The sequence below is a fragment of the Hyla sarda genome, chromosome 2, assembly GCF_029499605.1.
Source record: "Hyla sarda isolate aHylSar1 chromosome 2, aHylSar1.hap1, whole genome shotgun sequence".
Lineage (NCBI taxonomy): Eukaryota > Metazoa > Chordata > Amphibia > Anura > Hylidae > Hyla > Hyla sarda.
In genome coordinates, this window is record NC_079190.1 from 292,773,251 (window position 1) to 292,791,376 (window position 18,126).

The window sequence follows — 18,126 nt, forward strand, 5'->3', positions numbered from 1 at the left end:
GGCTCTTAGCGCTTTGCTGGCACAGTTGAAGCTGTGTTCATCAGAGGCCGGGGTTAGAGTCCCTCCTTCAGCGAAGCGGGTTCAGTCTCTGCCTAGGGTGGGCCTCCATAAGGAGGCTTTCTTTTGTGCGATTAGCCCCTTGGGGGCCCATGTTGATTCTGGTGTCCGGCAGAAGATCTGGGATAATCAGTATGTGGATCTGTGGTCTTTGGTGTCTGTGGATTAGGGTACAGTGGACAAGGAGTGCAGGCCCTACTCAGAGAAGCCTGGTGACGGTTGCAGACTTTTTCTGTTGTCGACTGCATCATGGGTCAGACACATCACAAGCGGTGCTCTGAGCTCTTTGTCTAAGCATGAGTGCTCCACCTGCGTGGGCTCGCATGCTGCAGTCCGCTGCCCGAAGCCAGCCAAGCCGGCTGAGAAGGGTGCAGGTCCCTCTGATGAGAGAGACTCCAGTGAGTGTGGCCGCGATGTGGCCATGGCTAGATCGCTAACCCAACAGATCTGATGCGGAGCAGCTGCATTTGGGTTTTTTGTACGATTTCTTTATTCTGAATGTTCCTTCTGTTTTTCCGGTTAAGTCCTATAATTTGTTGTCTGCCCGAGGTTCTTCAGAATTAGGTGGAGAAGAAAGTCAATTTGGGGCGCATCGAGGGCCCCTTTTCCTCCCTTCCTTTTGAAAATCTATGGGTCTCAGCTGGGTGTGGTTCCCAAAAAGTACAGTGGTAAATTCCACCTCATCCATCACCTATCTCACCCCCAGGGTATGTCGGTGAATGATGGCATTTCTAAGGAGGAGTAATCGGTGTCCTATTTATTTTTTGACAGGGTCGTTATGTTGGTCAGGAGGGCGGGTTGGGAAGCCCTGTTGGCGAAGTCTGATATTGAATCCACCTTCATGCTTCTCCCGGGTTCATCCTGAATGCTATCACCTTCTGGGCTGTTATGCGGGAGAGTTTTTTGATTATGATACCTATTTGCCCATTTGCTGTTCCATTTCGTGCCACTATTTTGTTATGTTTAGTAGCTTTTTGGAATGGGTGATGTGTCATGAAATTGGTTGCCTATCCTTTATTCATTATTTGGATGATTTCTTGGTTATTGGCCCGGGCGGATCCCCGCAATGTCAGTTTTTGTTGAATTATTTTTGTTCCCATGTGAGTATTTTTGGCATTCTGCTTTCTGCTGAGAAGACAGAAGGTCCGGTGACCACTTTGTCCTTTTTGGGTATTGAAATAGTTTCTGTCTCCATTGTTTTTCACCTTCCGGCCAATAAGTTGCCCAAGTTGGAGGTTTTTGTTGGGTCTCCAAGATTTCCCTTAAACTTCAGTCTTTATTAGGATTGTTGGTTTTTGCTTGCAGAATCATGCCAATGGGCAGGGTTTTGTCATGCAGTTTTTCATTGGCCACCTAGGGTGTCCGCAGACCGGAACACCACATTTTTTTTACCTCATCTTTCAAGTTGGACTTGTTGGTGTGGCCTGAATTTTTGCGCCATTACAACAGTTGCACATGTTTGCAGTTTCCTGAAGTTAGCAACAATGAGTTGGCCCTTTTTACCGATGTGGCTGCGTCAGTTGGTTACGGAGCCATTCTGGGCACTGACTGGAGTGCCGAGTCCTGGCCTCAATTTTGGCGGGAGGAGGGGTTTTGTCAACACCTTACCCTCCTTTAGCTTTTCCCCATCATCGTGGCGGTCAAATGGTGAGGTTGCAGGATCTGGGATCGTAAGCTGTGGTTTTGGATGGACAACCTCAGTGTGGTCCACTGTAATAATGGGTTGTCTTCCACCTCTCGGCTGATTTTGGCTCTGCTGAGGCATCTGGTCATGAGGTGTCTGGAGTATAATATCTGGTTCCGTTCTCGAAATGTGCCTGGTGTGGAGAATGTTCTGGCTGACTCTTTGTCTCGCTTTCATTTTCAGGAATATCAAGATTGTGTCTGGGACAGCCCAGGAGGGTCTACCTTCCCCACTGCCACTGTGGGACTTGGGGATGACAGACAGATTCCGCTCATTTCTTCATCTGAGGTACCCGCCAATTGGTCCGGTCATGGTAAGTTGTGGAGGGATTGGCTGGTGGTGGCGGGGGACAGGGATGTTATGGCAGGAGATGGGGTTCCTTTTTACGTGACAGTGGATTAGCTGTTGGTTCATTTGGGGGTTTCCGCCTTAGTTGCTAGGTTACGGCGGGGTGGGGTTCCATCTGAAGCTTAGTGGCTAAGCTGATGTTTCCAAGGTTTTTCGCTTGCAGCAAGTTTTGAATGGTTGACAACGCGTCCGTTAGAAGGCCGATATCTTTTTTCCATGTTGGAGTCCCTAGCCCAGGTCTCTGGGTGCATTTGCTTCTCTCCGTATGAGGGGCTGATATTTCGTACCTCTTTTTTCGGTGCGCTGCGAGTTGGGGAGCTTGTCCCGGCCTCCAATGGGGTATCGGGCAGTCTGTTGCGGGATGATGTCCTCTTAGCCAATGAGGTTGTGCAGCTTCATGTCCAGCATTCAAAAACTGACCAGGCGGTGTTGGTTTGTGGCTTCCGCTGCGAGCGGTAGGGGGTCCGGTTTGTCTGGTTTCCCCCGCAATGAGCTACCAGTTTACCTCGGTTTTTAAGAAGTGTTTGGCTGCGGTGGGGGCACTGGTTTCCAATTTTGGGACGCATTCAATTAATATTTATTGGAGCCGCCACTGGGTGGGTTTTCCGGTGGCGGATATTCAGAGAATTGGTAGGTGGAAGTCAGGATGCTATGCTTGCTATATTCGCCCGGAGTTGCTGCTTTAATGTTTTTCTTTGTACGCCGTTCGCAGTGGTACATATATTGGGGCCCTCTTACATCTTCAGGGCGGACCAGAGGGCCTCTTGTCCCCCAGGTGGAAGGTCGTTGGGTCGGAGATAGTTACAAGGGTTACCTCGCAGGGGTTCCGAGATGCTGGGGTAGTTGAAAGGGCCCAGAGGACTGTCCTGAATGTCGCACTACGTGTGATCCATTGCGGGTGTTGTGGTGTGCCATCGCGTTATGACGCACAATGGAATTCATTTGAATGATATAGGGTTAGATATATTCCTCTCAGTGTTACATGACGAAATAGAACAATCTTTGTTTGTGATGGGTGGGGGTCAGAGCTCAGTATAGGATACTCGGGCTCCTCCTGTCTCGGTGGAGGAATGTCAATAAAAGGAGAATGGAGGGAGAAGGCAGATTGCCCGTCGGTCAAGTCGGTGGCTGGCAACGTGCTTCACCCACCTCAGGACGGCAACCCATGGGAGGTTGAAGAACTGTCCAGAGTAGGAAAAAATCCCCATAGAAAACCTATGCTGCTCTGGACAGTTCCTAAAATGGACAGAGATGTCAACAGAGAGCACTGTGGTCATGATGTCAGCAGAGAGCATTGTGTTCCAAAAAGAAAATAATTTCCTGTGTAGTATACAGCAGCTAATAAGTACTGGAAGGATCAAGATTTTTTAATAGAAGTAATTTACAAATCTTAACTTTCTGGCACCAGTTGACGAAAAAAAAAAAAAGTTTTCCACCGGAGTACTCCTTTAAAGTTATTTATTTAAAATAAAGCTGTGGCCGACTCCCATCGTCCATCAAAAGTTACCAAGTGCAGTGTCTTTATTTTAGGGGGGCTTATCCCCTGGGGTTTTAAGGGGTAGTCGTATCCACCTAGTGTTACAATTGTGTGTATTGTGGGCCATGTTTGTTACAGTTTGAGAGAAGTTCACTTAGTCTTTGCATTGTGTGTCTGTGTGTGTGCCACACTAAGCATGGACAACAGAAAGAGGAGAAGAGAACTGTCTGAGGACTTGAGAACCAAAATTGTGGAAAAATATCAACAATCTTAAGGTTACAAGTCCATCTCCAGAGATCTAGATTTGCCTTTGACCACAGTGCGCAACATTATCAAGAAGTTTGCAACCCATGGCACTGTAGCTAATCTCCCTGGGCATGGACGGAAGAGAAAAATTGATGAAAGGTGTCAACGCAGGATAGTCCGGATGGTGAATAAGCAGCCCCAAACCAGTTCCAAAGATATTCAAGCTGTCCTGCAGGCTCAGGGAGCATCAGTGTCAGTGCGGACTATTCGTCGACATTTAAATGAAATTAAACGCTATGGCAGGAGACCCCGGAGGACCAAATTGCTGACACAGAGACATAAAAAAGCAAGATTACATTTTGCCAAAATGAACTTGAGTAAGCCAAAATCCTTCTGGGAAAATGTCTTGTGGACAGATAGAGCTTTTTGGTAAAGCACATCATTCTACTGCTTACCGAAAACAGAATGAGGCCTACAAAGAAAAGAACACAGTACCTACAGTGAAATATGGGGAGGTTCAATGATGTTTTGGGGTTGTTTTGTTGCCTCTAGAACTGAATGGGTGCCTTGAATGTGTCCAAGGCATCATGAAATCTGAGAATTACCAACGGATTTTGGGTCGCACTGTACAGCCCAGTGTCAGAAAGCTGGGTTTGCATCCGAGATCTTGGGTTTTCCAGCAGGACAACGACCCCAAACATATGTCAAAAAGCACCCAGAAATGGATGGCAATAAAGCACAGGAGAGTTCTGAAGATTAGTCCAGATCTAAATTCCATTGAACACCTGTGAAGAGATCTTAAAATTGCTGTTGGGAAAAGGCGCCCTTCCAATAAGAGAGACCTGGAGCAGTTTGCAAAGGAAGAGTGGTCCAACATTCTGACTGAGAGGTGAGAAGCTTATTGATGGTTATAGGAAGCGACTGATTTCAGTTGTTTTTTCCAGCTTATTGATGGTTATAGGAAGCAACTGATTTCAGTTTTTTTTTCCAAAGGTTGTGCAACCAAATATTAAGTTAAGGGTGCTAATAATTTTTTCCAGACCATTTTTGGAGTTTGGTATGACATTATGTCCAATATGCTTTTTTTCCTCCCTTTTTTGGTTTAGTTCCAATACACACAAAGGTAGTAAACATGTGTATAGCAAAACATGTGTTACTGCAATCCTTTTCTGTGAGGAATACTTAATTTTCTTGAAAAATGTCAGGGGTGACAACATTTACGGTCATGACTGTAAATGTGTGTGTTTGCTTTTTACCGTTTGTTGCATTATCCTGTGGCTTCCTGTCATTTGTGAAAATTTGTGCCACATAATAAATTTTGCGCAGCGATCAGAATAAATCCCTGGATCAACTTTCTGTCCTTATAATTCTAATATCCATAACCTGTAATGTTACTACTCTCCAAAAATGCATCCAGGCCTCTGTTGAACTCTTTTACAGAGTTCACCATGACCACTTCCTGTGGCAGAGTTCCATCGTCTCACTGCTCTTACAGTAAAGAACTCCCGTCTGTGCAGGTGTAGAAACCTTCTTTTCTAGGATGCCCTCTTGTTATAGAGGAAAAAAGGAGGAGAAAAAACAACTGGGTGCTCCCTGTGTAGTATTTCTTAGAAAGTGGATGATGAAAATACCTGCCACCAACACCCAAGGTGACCTACTGACCTTGAGTCGATATGCACAGAGGTGTGTGGGGCCTCTGTGGTATGGTGGGGGGTAACAAAATGGAGATTGCAACTGTCTGCTGCTCTCACCCCTTATTTTTCCGTATTCCCGAGGGAGACGGAGAATGATGCCAGTGTGAAGAATGAAAAATGTTTTTGTTTTTTTTAGAGTGCTACTGTGTGGCGATGGGGGTCAAATGAAACAGAGGTATGAGCCAGCACTTACGCAGGACTAACTTTTATTAGAAAAAGAAGTCAAAAGGTAAAACAAGACAACGCGTTTCGGCGCTCACTCGTGCCTTCCTCAGGTCCACAATCACAAATCTGTGTAGTCCTGGCCAGGGTTCCTGCAGGCAGGCTCTTGTTATAGATACAGTCCTGGGTATAAAGAGGTCATGGGAGAGATCTTTGTATTGCCCCTGATATACAGTATTTATGCATAGATATTAGGTCATCTTTTTTCTAAACTAAATGACCCTAATACTGATAATATTTCTGGGTACTGTTGTCCTCCCATTCCCCTATTACTCTGGTTTCCCCTCTCCAGCTCCACTATATCTTTCCATGTGTGGTCTGACTAGTAATTTGTACAATGGTAGAATTATTTCCTTGTAGTGGGCATCTATGCCCCTATTGATGCACCCCATGATTTTATTTCCTTTGCTACGAGCTGCCTGACACTGGTCCCTACAGTTTAATTTACTGTTGGCAACAAATCCTAAGTCCTTTTTCCAAATTAGGTGTCCCCAGTATTTTCCCATTTAACCCCTTTTTCCTCCTTACCTTTTAAAAATCATAACCCTTTCAGTTTTGCACCTAAAAATCCATATGATGGCTTATTTTTTGCACCACCAATTCTACTTTGTAATGACATCAGTCATTTTACCCAAAAATCCACAGCAAAATGGAAAAAAAATTATTGTGCGTCGAAATTAAAGAAAAAATGCCATTTTGTAGCTTTTGGGGGCTTCCGTTTCTACGCAGTACATTTTTCAGTGAAAATGACACCTTATCATTATTCTGTAGGTCCATACGATTAAAAGGATACCCTACTTATATAGGTTTGATTTTGTCGTACTTGTGGAAAAAATCATAACTACATGCAGGAAAATTTATACATTTAAAATTGTCTTCTGACCCCTATAACTTTTTTATTTTACTGCGCATGGGGTGGTATACCATTTTTGTATTGATCTGACTTTTTGATCGCTTTTTATTCATTTTTTCATGATATAGAAAGTGACTAAAAATACGTTATTTTGAACTTTGGAATTTTTTTGCGCGTACGCCATTGATCGTGCGGTTTAATTAATTATATATTTTTATAGTTTGGACATTTACGCACGCGGTGATACCACATGTTTATATTTATTTTTCTTCACATGTTTTTTTACGGGAAATTATTTGGACTTTTATTATTTGGACTTTTATTAGGGAAAGAGTTAAATCATATTTATTAACTTTTTTTGACACTTTTTTTTGCAGTGTTATAGCTCCCACAGGGAGCTATAACACTGCACACACTGATCTTTTACACTGATCACTGCAAAGCCATAGCTTTGCATTGATCAGTGTTTTATCAACGGGCAATTGCTCAAGCCTGCATCTCAGGCTTGGAGCAATCAATCGCCGAACGGACATGCCGGAGGAAGGTAAGAGGACCTCCGTTCGCGTCCTAGCTGATTGGGACACCGTATTTTTACTGCGGTGGTCCCGATCAGCCTCGCTGAGCCGCCGGGAAGCTTTTACTTTCGTTTTAGACTCGGCATTCAACTTTGAACGCTGCGCACTATTAGCCCCGCGTCCGGCTTCAGTTACATGCCGGGACCGACACGATATGACACGGGGTCAGCACGTTACCCCTCGTTATATCGCGGGAGCCAGCCAAGCACGTAAATATACGTCCTTGGTCGTTAAGGGGTTAATACATGTTTCCAGCCTTGGTTTTCCTCCCCATGTGCATTACCTTACGTTTATCAGTGTTGAACCTCATCTGCCCAATTCTCCAACCTATCCAGATCCATTTGTGCTCCACTGAATGCAACTCGGGAAGGTCAGAATGAATGGTAATCATGGGTTTTCAAACTATTTGAGACTTTTTGACTGCTTTGTAGTTTAAACACTGTTATGGATTATAGACTAATATAGGTATTATAAATGCGAGAATTGACACGTCAGCTAACAAGATTGCTTATAATGTGTAGAACAACATTCCTTGGATTGTACGTAATGCACCTGCGTATATACCTAGTACACCACCCACGCTCTGCTTTAGAATGGAATGTGCCTCCTAGTGCTTTCACAGTAAACATGTACCACAGTATATTATCTTCTGACATTGTCACATATCTTTTTTTAGTTCCTAAAATCCCCTTTGTGTGAACTGTTTATCTTTTCTGGTACTTTTGTTAGACCTTGTACATATAAATGTGCTACTCCATACAAAATGTCCCCAATTGTTAAAGAATTCCTTCCTATTAGCAAAACAAGATGACTTAGCTGAACTAGACATCACACAGCTATAAGAGGGTGTGGTGGTTATTGATCTATGGGTGAGTACATGTCCAAAATCTTTCAATCTCATTGGTATTTATTAAAATGCTTTATTTAGAAAAACATATTCTAATAAATTATTAAAAACTCTGTAACCAAGTAAAATACATACATGGGTGATACGTTTTGCACCTTTAGTGGATTGATTTATAAGTAGTAACATGCTTGTGTGATCCTTCCAAGAGCTTTATTTGAGGCTTCTTGCAATGACAGCTGTGTCTTTTTCAAATGGACAGTTCCTGACATAGACAGTGGTGGCAGCAGAGAGCACTGTGGCCAGGCTGGAAAGAAGAACACAACTTTTTCTGTAGTATACAGCAGCTGATAAATTCTTAAAGGCTTAAGATTTTTAAGTTAGTGATATAGATTAGATGTGTATAGGGGTCCCCCAACAGCAATTACAGGGAGAGAAGAATTGGCAGTCTGGCAGTGGTTTTCACCCCTGTTCCTTTTCAGAATACATGAATGCTCAATCTGATCAAATGTGCAAGGGCTTGTGGAGACATTTATTTGACAGCTGTCACAGTGTACGGTACTATTATTAAATCTTTGTTTTCTTCTTTAAAATTAGGTTCTTGTTTTCTATCACTATAATGTATGGAATGAATATCCATTCCTGTGGGCAGGAAATAAGATGCCAGCTCCGTGGGCCAACACAACAAATGTACACAAATTGCTTCAATTTCTTGAGACAACTCTTGGAGAACGTGCTAAGCGGGGGACATTTCATGTGTCTCAGGCGATTCTGACACCACAGGTTAAAACCATTGTAAGGGGACTGAAATCTGGATTAAAGAATACTCTAGTGCATAGGTAAGTTTAGACTTAAATTGCAAGAATTACATTTTGCACTATTACATTAAAATACTATGTTGAAGTAGTGTAATGGAAGCCCGCATGTTTGCTTGCAGTTCCTTTTGCCTTTTTCTGTAATATGTAGTCTGTAATCTGTATAGTCAGTGGGGCAGTGCATACATAGTTATATAGTTAAAGAGGTTATCTGCCACATGTCTATTCAGGGTGATATTGTGGGTTACCTGTTGATCCAAGTCCTTTGCGTGGTGAAAATCCATAGACCAGCTGTAACAGCCTTGAAATCTTCCTTCTTTCCAGGTTTGGGAAAGATGGTGTGCACCACTGCAGACTACAAATGCCTACAGCCCTTGCACACCATCTCTGCAAAATCTTTACTTTTCACCCTCCCTAATCCACTCCCATATTGCCGTCCCATGCTTACCAAGCCCCCTGATCATAACCGATCAAAACTGTTGGCATGTCTCTATTTAGAGACATCTCTATTTAGACAATTATTAGCAAAGCGAAAAGAAACCTTCGGATGGCGCTGCTGGTTCCAATGGTGCGGGTAACAAACTGTAGCCAGAGATGCAGGTAATACAAAACACTGGACAGTTTATTAAATAAACCATAAAACAATAAAACAGAAGGATGACGCGTTTCGGGGGAGCCTCCCCCTTCTTCAGATCAGACTTTTATTGCTTTATGGTTTATTTAATAAACTGTCCAGTGTTTTGTATTACCTGCATCTCTGGCTACAGTTTGTTACCCGCACCATTGGAACCAGCAGCGCCATCCGAAGGTTTCTTTTCGCTTTGCTACTAACTTTTTCGCTTTGCTACTAATTGTCCTTCCTCAGGAGGCGGTTTTACCACTCCTGCAACCTAAGGCTCAGCAGCGGTTCCGGATTCCTCTCTAAACCCCGCTGTGGGTTGATATGCAAGTTTTTACTTGCTGCAAGGTGAGCAGCTACAACCTAGGGGTCTAAAGAGACCCCGCTTTCTCTCTCTTTCCTACTACTCTTACGGTATCACACGAGGCGCCCCCTCTGGTCTCCCTATTTTTCCTCCATTTACAGATATCTCTATTTAGTTCTCCCACTTAATTTGCAAATAAATTCTTTAAAAATCGGACAATGTGATTTTATGGATTTTCTTTCTCATTATGTCTCATAGTTAAGGTATATCTATGATGAAAATTACAGGCCTCTCTCATCTTTTTAAGTGGCAGAACTTGCACAATTGGTGGCTGACTAAATACTTTTTTGCTCCACTGTATGAAACATTTTTGTAAATGACAGTGGCACTTTAATAAGTTGAACAAAAAAAGAAGCACGTCCAACATATAATACAGCTACGTCGATTCAGAAAATTCTTTTACCGACTCTAAATATGGCCATCGGATTAAATCCCAGGTTAATGCTCACATTTCAAGAAATCTAGTAACTATCCAGGCCCTTCTTGAACTTGTTTAATGAATCAGAACATCATGTGGCAGAGAGTTCCACAGTCTCACTGCTCTTACAGTAAAGAATCTTACTATGATGAATGTGAAACCTTCTTTCCTCGTAACTTTTTCTGTAGTATACAGAAACTGATAAATACTGGAAGGATTAACATTTTTAATAGAAGTGATTTACATATCTAGTTAAAAAAATTGAAAAATAGCAGTCCTACTAGGCTACAAAGAAAATTTAGAATAAGGCAGAATAAATAGAGATAAATAAAAAATAAAGAAAGGAAGTATCTGATAATAAGATGTAAAATATAATTACATTTATTGAATAATACTGTGAGGTCTGGGGCAGGGCCCTTGCCGCAGACAGCTCACTAAAATAGAATGGTAAAAGTTAGTTATAAACATTTAAAACATGACATTAAAATAGTATTGCACTTAAACGGTGGGACAATGGGTGGGACAATGGTGGGGGTTTATAGTCCAATGTTTGTAATAGGATATGTCCAATGTATACTTGTATGCGCAGTAGTGCTAAAGATCTATCCTCTATACCCCGACGGCACGGGGACAAAGTACAAGAGGAAAAAATAGATAAAAATCAGGCACTTAGTGCCTCTTACCGGCTCCGGCGAAAGCAGTCATATGCGCATAGCAGCGCTTAACGATAATCCGGATTGATGCCTCTCAGCCCCGGCAGCACAGGGAAGGTGTAGGAGAGGTGAAGATGTCCGGTACAGATGGTTATTGCGTAGTCCGCTGGAAAAGGTAATGTTCGTTTGTAACGTATGGCAGCGTTGGAGGTCTTTGGTGTGGGATCCCTCTCTACCCTGACGGCGCGGGGAGAAGCTGAGAGGGCAATAAAAGACCAATAGTGGTGGACAAATAATCCAAATAGTTCTGACTTCTTGTGCAAAGGCAGTCTTGGACCAGACTCGTTTCGGGGAGCAGCATCCCCTTTTTCAATGGTGGGAATGCAAAGACTGTGATAAGATTAGTATGCCAGGACTGATTGCTCCCAAACCTTTGCTTGGGCTTTGTTATAAGGTAGATTCATTAAGCTATCCCAGGTAGTATCTCTTAGAAAGCCTTTAAATATTTTATTTCATAGTGGATATGCCTCCATGAGCTTTGCAATCCTGCCACACATTTATAGCTATATTTAGCTAATGACTTAGTCCGGGCAGCCTGGGAATGCACCTGGATTCTTTAATGGCCAAATGGGCCCCCAACAAAATGGAGTGAGGACCTGCTCCCTCTCTCATCCACCAGCAGCATGCTGGCCTCACTGTTGGCACACAAAGACAACAGGCAGGCCAAGTCTCTCTGGTGTGCAGTCTTTAACAAGGACCAGTATCCCATGTCCTCGCTTAACAAGTCCTATATCTGATTTGATTGGAGACACTGCTTTCTCTCAGGCCTCAGGAAGATGGCTTCTCTATGGTGTGTGAAATGGATGCTGCGCCGTAGTGCTTGGGGGCAAGATTCTTAGTGCACGGTTCTCCCAGCTTCTACAGCAGGAGTTATATAATACTTGCACCGAGATCACTTCTGAACTGAAATAAGTTTTTTAGGCACTGGGAGTTCTCATTGAATCTAAGACGGATACCACAACAGCACAGGTTAATCAGAATTCTACATGTGTGGGGATTTACAGCATATAACTAAAATAGAAGGTCTAAAAACAACGATGTAGAAGACAGAATTTCTGGAGTCAATCAAAGATCTTGAAACTGTAAATAAAAAACCAAAAGGAAAAAACTAGTGGCATCGGTACCTTCTGAAAGTAGCTCCTCAAGATGGATACTGTAGCATATGGGCAGGCAACCAGATAGAATCAGAAGCCGGCGGTGCTAGGACAATAGGAGTTACCTGCACTCACCACATAGATTCTGGTAGAACGGCTCCCATCTCGGGCTGCTACTCCGGCACAGCAAACAAGGTGGCGTGTGGTGCTCAGAGGAGACTGCTGGCGGTTTCACACATAGGTATGCGCTTCTTCTGGCCTCCTAGGTCTAAAAAGAACAATGTAGAAGACAGAATTTCTGGAGTCAATCAAAGATCTTGAAACTGTGCTCTGTGACCTCTGTCAACTATTGTGTGCTGGTGGTTTAACTCGGGACATTATTGTTAAGTCACATTTATTTCAAGTGACGGAGCAGATTATGAACGCTAAAGAGAACTCTGCTATACAGTTGCAGGACACTACAGTGCAAATGTTTGCTGTGCTGGCTCCATATACAATCCAGTTGCTCAGGAGACTGCCTCAAATATAAGAAGGGCAATAAATACAGATTCTTTATGATTGTGCGATACTTTTATAGCCTTCTGTTAAATATGAATCTCATAAGAAATAAAAGAAATGTGTTTTGTCTCCTGTGTTCATATATTACCATTCTCCAAGGGTATACAAACTTTTGAGCACAGCTGTATTTGAAATATGGCATATGAATAATAAACTGGTTACACCGACATGCAGAAATTCTGTTACACAAGGTTACAATATTATAAGGGATAAATATTCATCACTCATGATTTGAGCCCCCGATGCACAGATATGATTTCGGAAGCTCAAATCGGTAGAAATCATATCTATGCACAGACAGGTACGGACCCGTTAACTTCTATGGGGCAGCGGACCCGATTGTAGTCAGCTAGTGATTATGATTGGGTCAATTTCTCAGCGCATCCAAATTTGGACACATAGTTACATAGTTAGTACGGTCGAAAAAAGACATACGTCCATCAAGTTCAACCAGGGAATTTAAGGGTAGGGGTGTGGCGCGATATTGGGGAAGGGATGGGATTTTATATTTCTTCATAAGCATTAATGTTATTTTGACACAGACAAAATTGTAACAGACCACGATTTTCAGTCGGTGTCAAAAATTGGACACACCATAGAAGTTAACGGGTCCGTACCTGTTCGTGCACAGATATGATTTCAGCTGATTTAAGCTTCCAAAATCATATCTGTGCATCGGAGGCTCGAATCGTGATGTGTACACAGCCTTAGAAACGTAACGTGACAGCACAGTCATCTGAAGGAAAAGACAGCTACTAAAGCTCTCCAGGGTAAGAATGAAATTATCTGAAGGGAATTAGTAAATTATAGGCATCCAAGAACTGCTATACCTAAAGCCCTCAGAAACATCCATGACATCAACAAAGACTACATCACCTCTAAGTAGACTAAAAATGTGTAAAGTCAGTGCAGTAACTATTAAGCCACTAATAGGATTAGCAAACCATCATCCACAAAACAGATCAATTTAAAACAATCATAGCCATAAGTCCTTTGGCGTAGGTCCTTAGCTTTATTTTAGCTGTTTTATCCTCAAAATTTGGAAACTAGCTAGGAACAGAATAATACATTGTCAGTACATTATATAATCTGCTTAGAGAGGTATTCCTATCATAGACATAGGTCCTGTGGGTATGCCATAAATGTCTGATATATTTGGGCTGTAGAGGCTCTAAGCCACCTGGGTGGTCCTAGGGATAAGCCTTCACAATGATATATATGTAGGAGGCTGCCGGTTGATAGACTGAAGGGTTTGCAGCATTGCATCGCTCACTTTGATTGGGAGAACATTACATTTTATGCAATGCTGCTGTTTTTTCTAAGTACAAACTGGACTTCAACCACTTCTAAAAGTGAAGAAGCTTCAGCATTTGCACGAGCACTGTGACCCTTCAACCAATTGATTGGTGAAGGTGCCAGGTGGTTAACCCCTACTTATCAGGCAATAATAAACTACTGGATGGCTGGATAACCACCTTACGCTTGCCTGGTTGGTTTGCCCTTTACAGTGTGATGTCATGGTGCAAAGATACCATAGCCTGGCAAAAGTAACAAGCCCATTCTCAACTAGTAATAGATAAAGCAAAAGAACGAACAGGCGTCCTGCACTCACCGTATAAGATCTGGCTATTCAGCTCCCATTTCGGGCTGCTTCTCAGGCAGGGACTTCAAAGACCGCGTGGAGCGGTCAGAGGCGACTGCCGGCGTTTTCACGCATAGGAATGCGCTTCACCCGGCCTCATCCACCTGTTTGTTCTTTTGCTTTATTTATTACTGTAACGGTCCAGACAGGTGGCTGGAGGTGGATCCACTGGACCAGAGGAGTGATGGCGTGGGCCGTACCCAGGGAACGGAATCTAAGGAGCTACTGGTCTTCACCAGAGCCCGCCGCAAAGCGGCATGGTCTTGCTGCGGCAGGTAGCCCCCAGGTCGTTCAACCAGATAGCGACTCAACCCCTCTGGTTGCTGAGATAGGCGCGGTACAGGAGGAACGGACAGAAGCGTAGTCAGACGTAACAAAGGTCAGGGCAGGCAGCACAGGTTCAGAAGCGGTAGTCACTAGCAACAGGTCAAGGCAGGCAGCACAGGTTCAGAGGCGGTGGTCACGGGTAAGGGTCGGCAACGGGCAGGGAACACTTTAATAATGGAATGCTTTCTCAGAGGCACGAGGCACAAAGATCCGGCGAGGGCAGGCAGGAGCTAGAGACTTATATAAGACAGTAAGGGCCAGGCACCAATCAATGGTGCGCTGGCCCTTTAAACTTCATTAAGCCGGCGCGCGCGCCCTAAGGAGCGGGGCCGCGCACGCCGGGAGGAAGAGGCAGCGCAACGGGACGGGACCGCTGGTAAGTGAGCACGGGATGCGGCGTGTGTGCGGGGACCGGCCGCCACACTAACCGCATCCCCGACGGCGGAAACCCTGCGCTCCCGGTCAGCGTGTCTGACCGGGACGTGCAGGGAAGCCGCAGACTGGGACAGAGGCAGCGAGCGCTCCGGTCCAGAGGAGGAGACCGGAGTGCTCACTGTAACAATTACTGATTGCTACATTACATTGTCCTAGCACCGCCGCCGCTGGATTTGTCTGGTTGTCCGACCTGGTTGGGCTGTAGTCCATCTCACAGAGCTGCTCATTTAAGGTACCGGTGCCACTTTATGTTCTCTTATATATATATTTTATTCTCAACTAGATTCACCAACATTTTTCTAAAATGATAACATTGAGGTTACTAGACAAGAAAATGAATATCAGTAGTATTGAGACAATCCTTGCTGTAAGATAAGCTAAGTTTTCACAAAACCAGATTTCTTGTTTTGTATTTATTGGGATCAAAATTTATTACAATTTTGGCCAAAACTAAGAAATGATGGCCGCATTATCAAAGGGTTATTCTGGTTTCAACTGATAAATTTCATCTTAAAAAGTTACTTTAATGCACCAATGGATCTCTGACTAGTAATTAAATAGGAACCTTCACTGTTTATGTCCAGAGGATAAATATAAGGGGATGATCGCCTGCTTCCACAAATGCAAAATATAACTACATGTTTGCATCCATATTACAAATGCAATTCCTGGCCCAAGCACCAGTCTACAGACCTGAACTGAAAGCATCACTAGATCGGATCTGTAGATCCGCAGTCGAGTCCGTATTATACACATGTGTAAGTAGCCTTTTATACCAAGTGATTTACTGCTGTCCTTCACATGACCAGGGCTGATCTCGGAACTAGGATTCCTTTATAAACAAAGCTTTGTAGAAGACCACTTTGGTACTTTTATTGGTTATTGTTTGTGTTTAGTTTATTCCGGCAATACTTAATTTTTTTATTATAGGATGAAAAAGAGTTTATGTGTGTTAAATTTATATGTAATCTTCTCTTACTGTATCTTTTTTCCTAGGAATCTTCCAATGATACTGAACTGGGTGAAAATGCAGAAACCAGGTTCCATGGGTGTTAACATCATTACATCAGACTTTGTTGAACTGGTTGACTTTGCAGAAACAGTTATTGGACTAAACTATTTGCTGCTTAAAAACAAAAAAGACAAAGAAAACAGCTAAGAAGCAAGTAGGAATATGTCATTGCCATGGGATAAATGATACATACGTGGGAAAAGAATCACATTCAATGTCTGTGCTATTTATTATCATGTCTACCTCTTTCATTTATTTTTGGGTGATTTACTAACAGATGAAGACTCCGTTTTAAAATTCTTGATTTGTAACTCTATTGAAAGACAAAAGCTCGGGGATGGTGACAAGATGGTCAGCTAGTATAATGTAAGACTCCTTGTCTTAAATAGAAGATGGAACGTCAGACAACTTGAGAAAAGCTTGGAGGTCACATTCTAACCGTATTTTCCAGTGTATTCTAAAATGGTCCACTAAGTAAAAGATTCATACGTATGTTCAGTAAAAAGATGTAATGGTGTGTAAGTGGATGTGTACTATTATATAAACTGGTTAAAAGGGTATTCCGGCCTTATACATCTTATCCCCTATTCAAAGAATAGGAGATAAGATAAATGATCGGAGGGGTCCCGCTGTTGGGTCCCCCCACGATCTCGGTGCAGCCCCGGCATTCTGTGCCGGGTGCGGCCTCCGAGATATGAAGTCACGGCCACGCCACCTCGTGACGTCACACCACGCCCCCTCCATTCATGTCTATGGGAGGGGGCGGGGGGACCCCTGCAATCACATATCTTATCCCTATCCTTTGGATAGGGGATAACATGTAAAAGGCTGGAATACCCCTTTAACAATAAGATAAGGATAACATGCTGTCAAATTCAGAATTTTATACTGTATTAATTTGGAAGGTTTACAGTTATTAAAGTACTACTTGACATTAGAGAAACTGTGTCACTACAACCTGCCAATAAATGCATTAGGAAGTTTTTAAAAGCATTGTAAGCACAGACCTTGGAGTCCCAATGGGTCCATACTTCGGACCTGAAACCATCCCACCGGATTCCATATTCATCCCAAAAGCAATTTCCTTTCCCAATATGAAATTGTATACAATGCTAAATGCTGCTGTTTCTTTTTTTTTACACCTACAGATAAAAAATCTGGTATTAAAAACCTTTGCATAAAAAACGAAGGCTTGTGAGGTACATTATAGGACTGTATATTATGCATCGTACCACCCAGATCTGTAATAGTGCCTTGTGTGCATTAGGTTTCTGGTGTTACAGACATAATAACAAACATATAGGAGTCACAGTCTGTTAATCGGGGTGTGTTACAATACAATCATTACAAGGTTAAGTAAAGATTAGAAGCATGGTTGTCAGATGAGTAAACTTTATTAAACCTATTATACATAACGTAAGGTCTTTACTGGCACCAATGACTATTGAGCTATTATGGAATAGGCTTTGAAAACACCAAAGAAAACCATGATGCACAAAATAGACAAGAAGATCCTACACTAGGAGCTAGAGAAAAATACGGTTGGGAAGCAAACATGAATTGAGCACTTACAGGTCCATTAGAAGTCAAACTGATCCAGTTTTGTTTCCCTCTGCTGTAGTACAGAAGGAAAACTGATACCAGAACTCATCTCACCTGAGGGGTGGAAAACATTTTTTTTTTTCAAATCAACTGGTGCTAGAAAGTGAAACAGATTTGTAAATGACTTATATTAAACAATCTTAATCCTTCCAGTACTTATCAGCTGCTTTATAGTAACATAGTTCATAAGGTTAAAAAAAAAGACCAGAGTCCATCAAGTTAAACCTATAACCCTAATGAGTCCCTACTGAGTTGATCCAGAGGAAGGCAAAAAACCCTCATACTAGAGGTAAAAATTCTTTCCTGACTCCAAATATGGCAGTCAGAATAGATCCCTGGATCAACATTCTGCCCCTATAGATCTAGAATCCATAACCTGTAAATCAATGAGAAATCGCAAAATCCTTTTTTCATGTTGCGTTTTTTAGTTTGGTGTTTTTTTTTTTTTTATCCTTTTGGCATTTTTTTCACTCTTTATTAGCTCCTTTGCGGTTTTGCAAATGTTAAACCTATGGCGTTTTTTCCCC

The 18,126-nt window shown here is 42.7% G+C and overlaps 1 protein-coding gene across 1 annotated transcript in view; it reads left to right on the plus strand.

Annotated features, from left to right (window-relative positions):
* PLCXD2 (phosphatidylinositol specific phospholipase C X domain containing 2) overlaps positions 1-17,613 on the plus strand; it is a 41,883-nt gene extending 24,270 nt beyond the window's left edge. Inside the window, exons 3-4 of the mRNA XM_056557488.1 lie at positions 8,598-8,839; positions 15,982-17,613. Coding sequence (XP_056413463.1) covers positions 8,598-8,839; positions 15,982-16,144 — 405 coding nt within the window. The 3' untranslated portion in view covers positions 16,145-17,613. The remainder of the gene's footprint in view (positions 1-8,597; positions 8,840-15,981) is intronic.
* Positions 17,614-18,126: the final 513 nt, after the last annotated feature.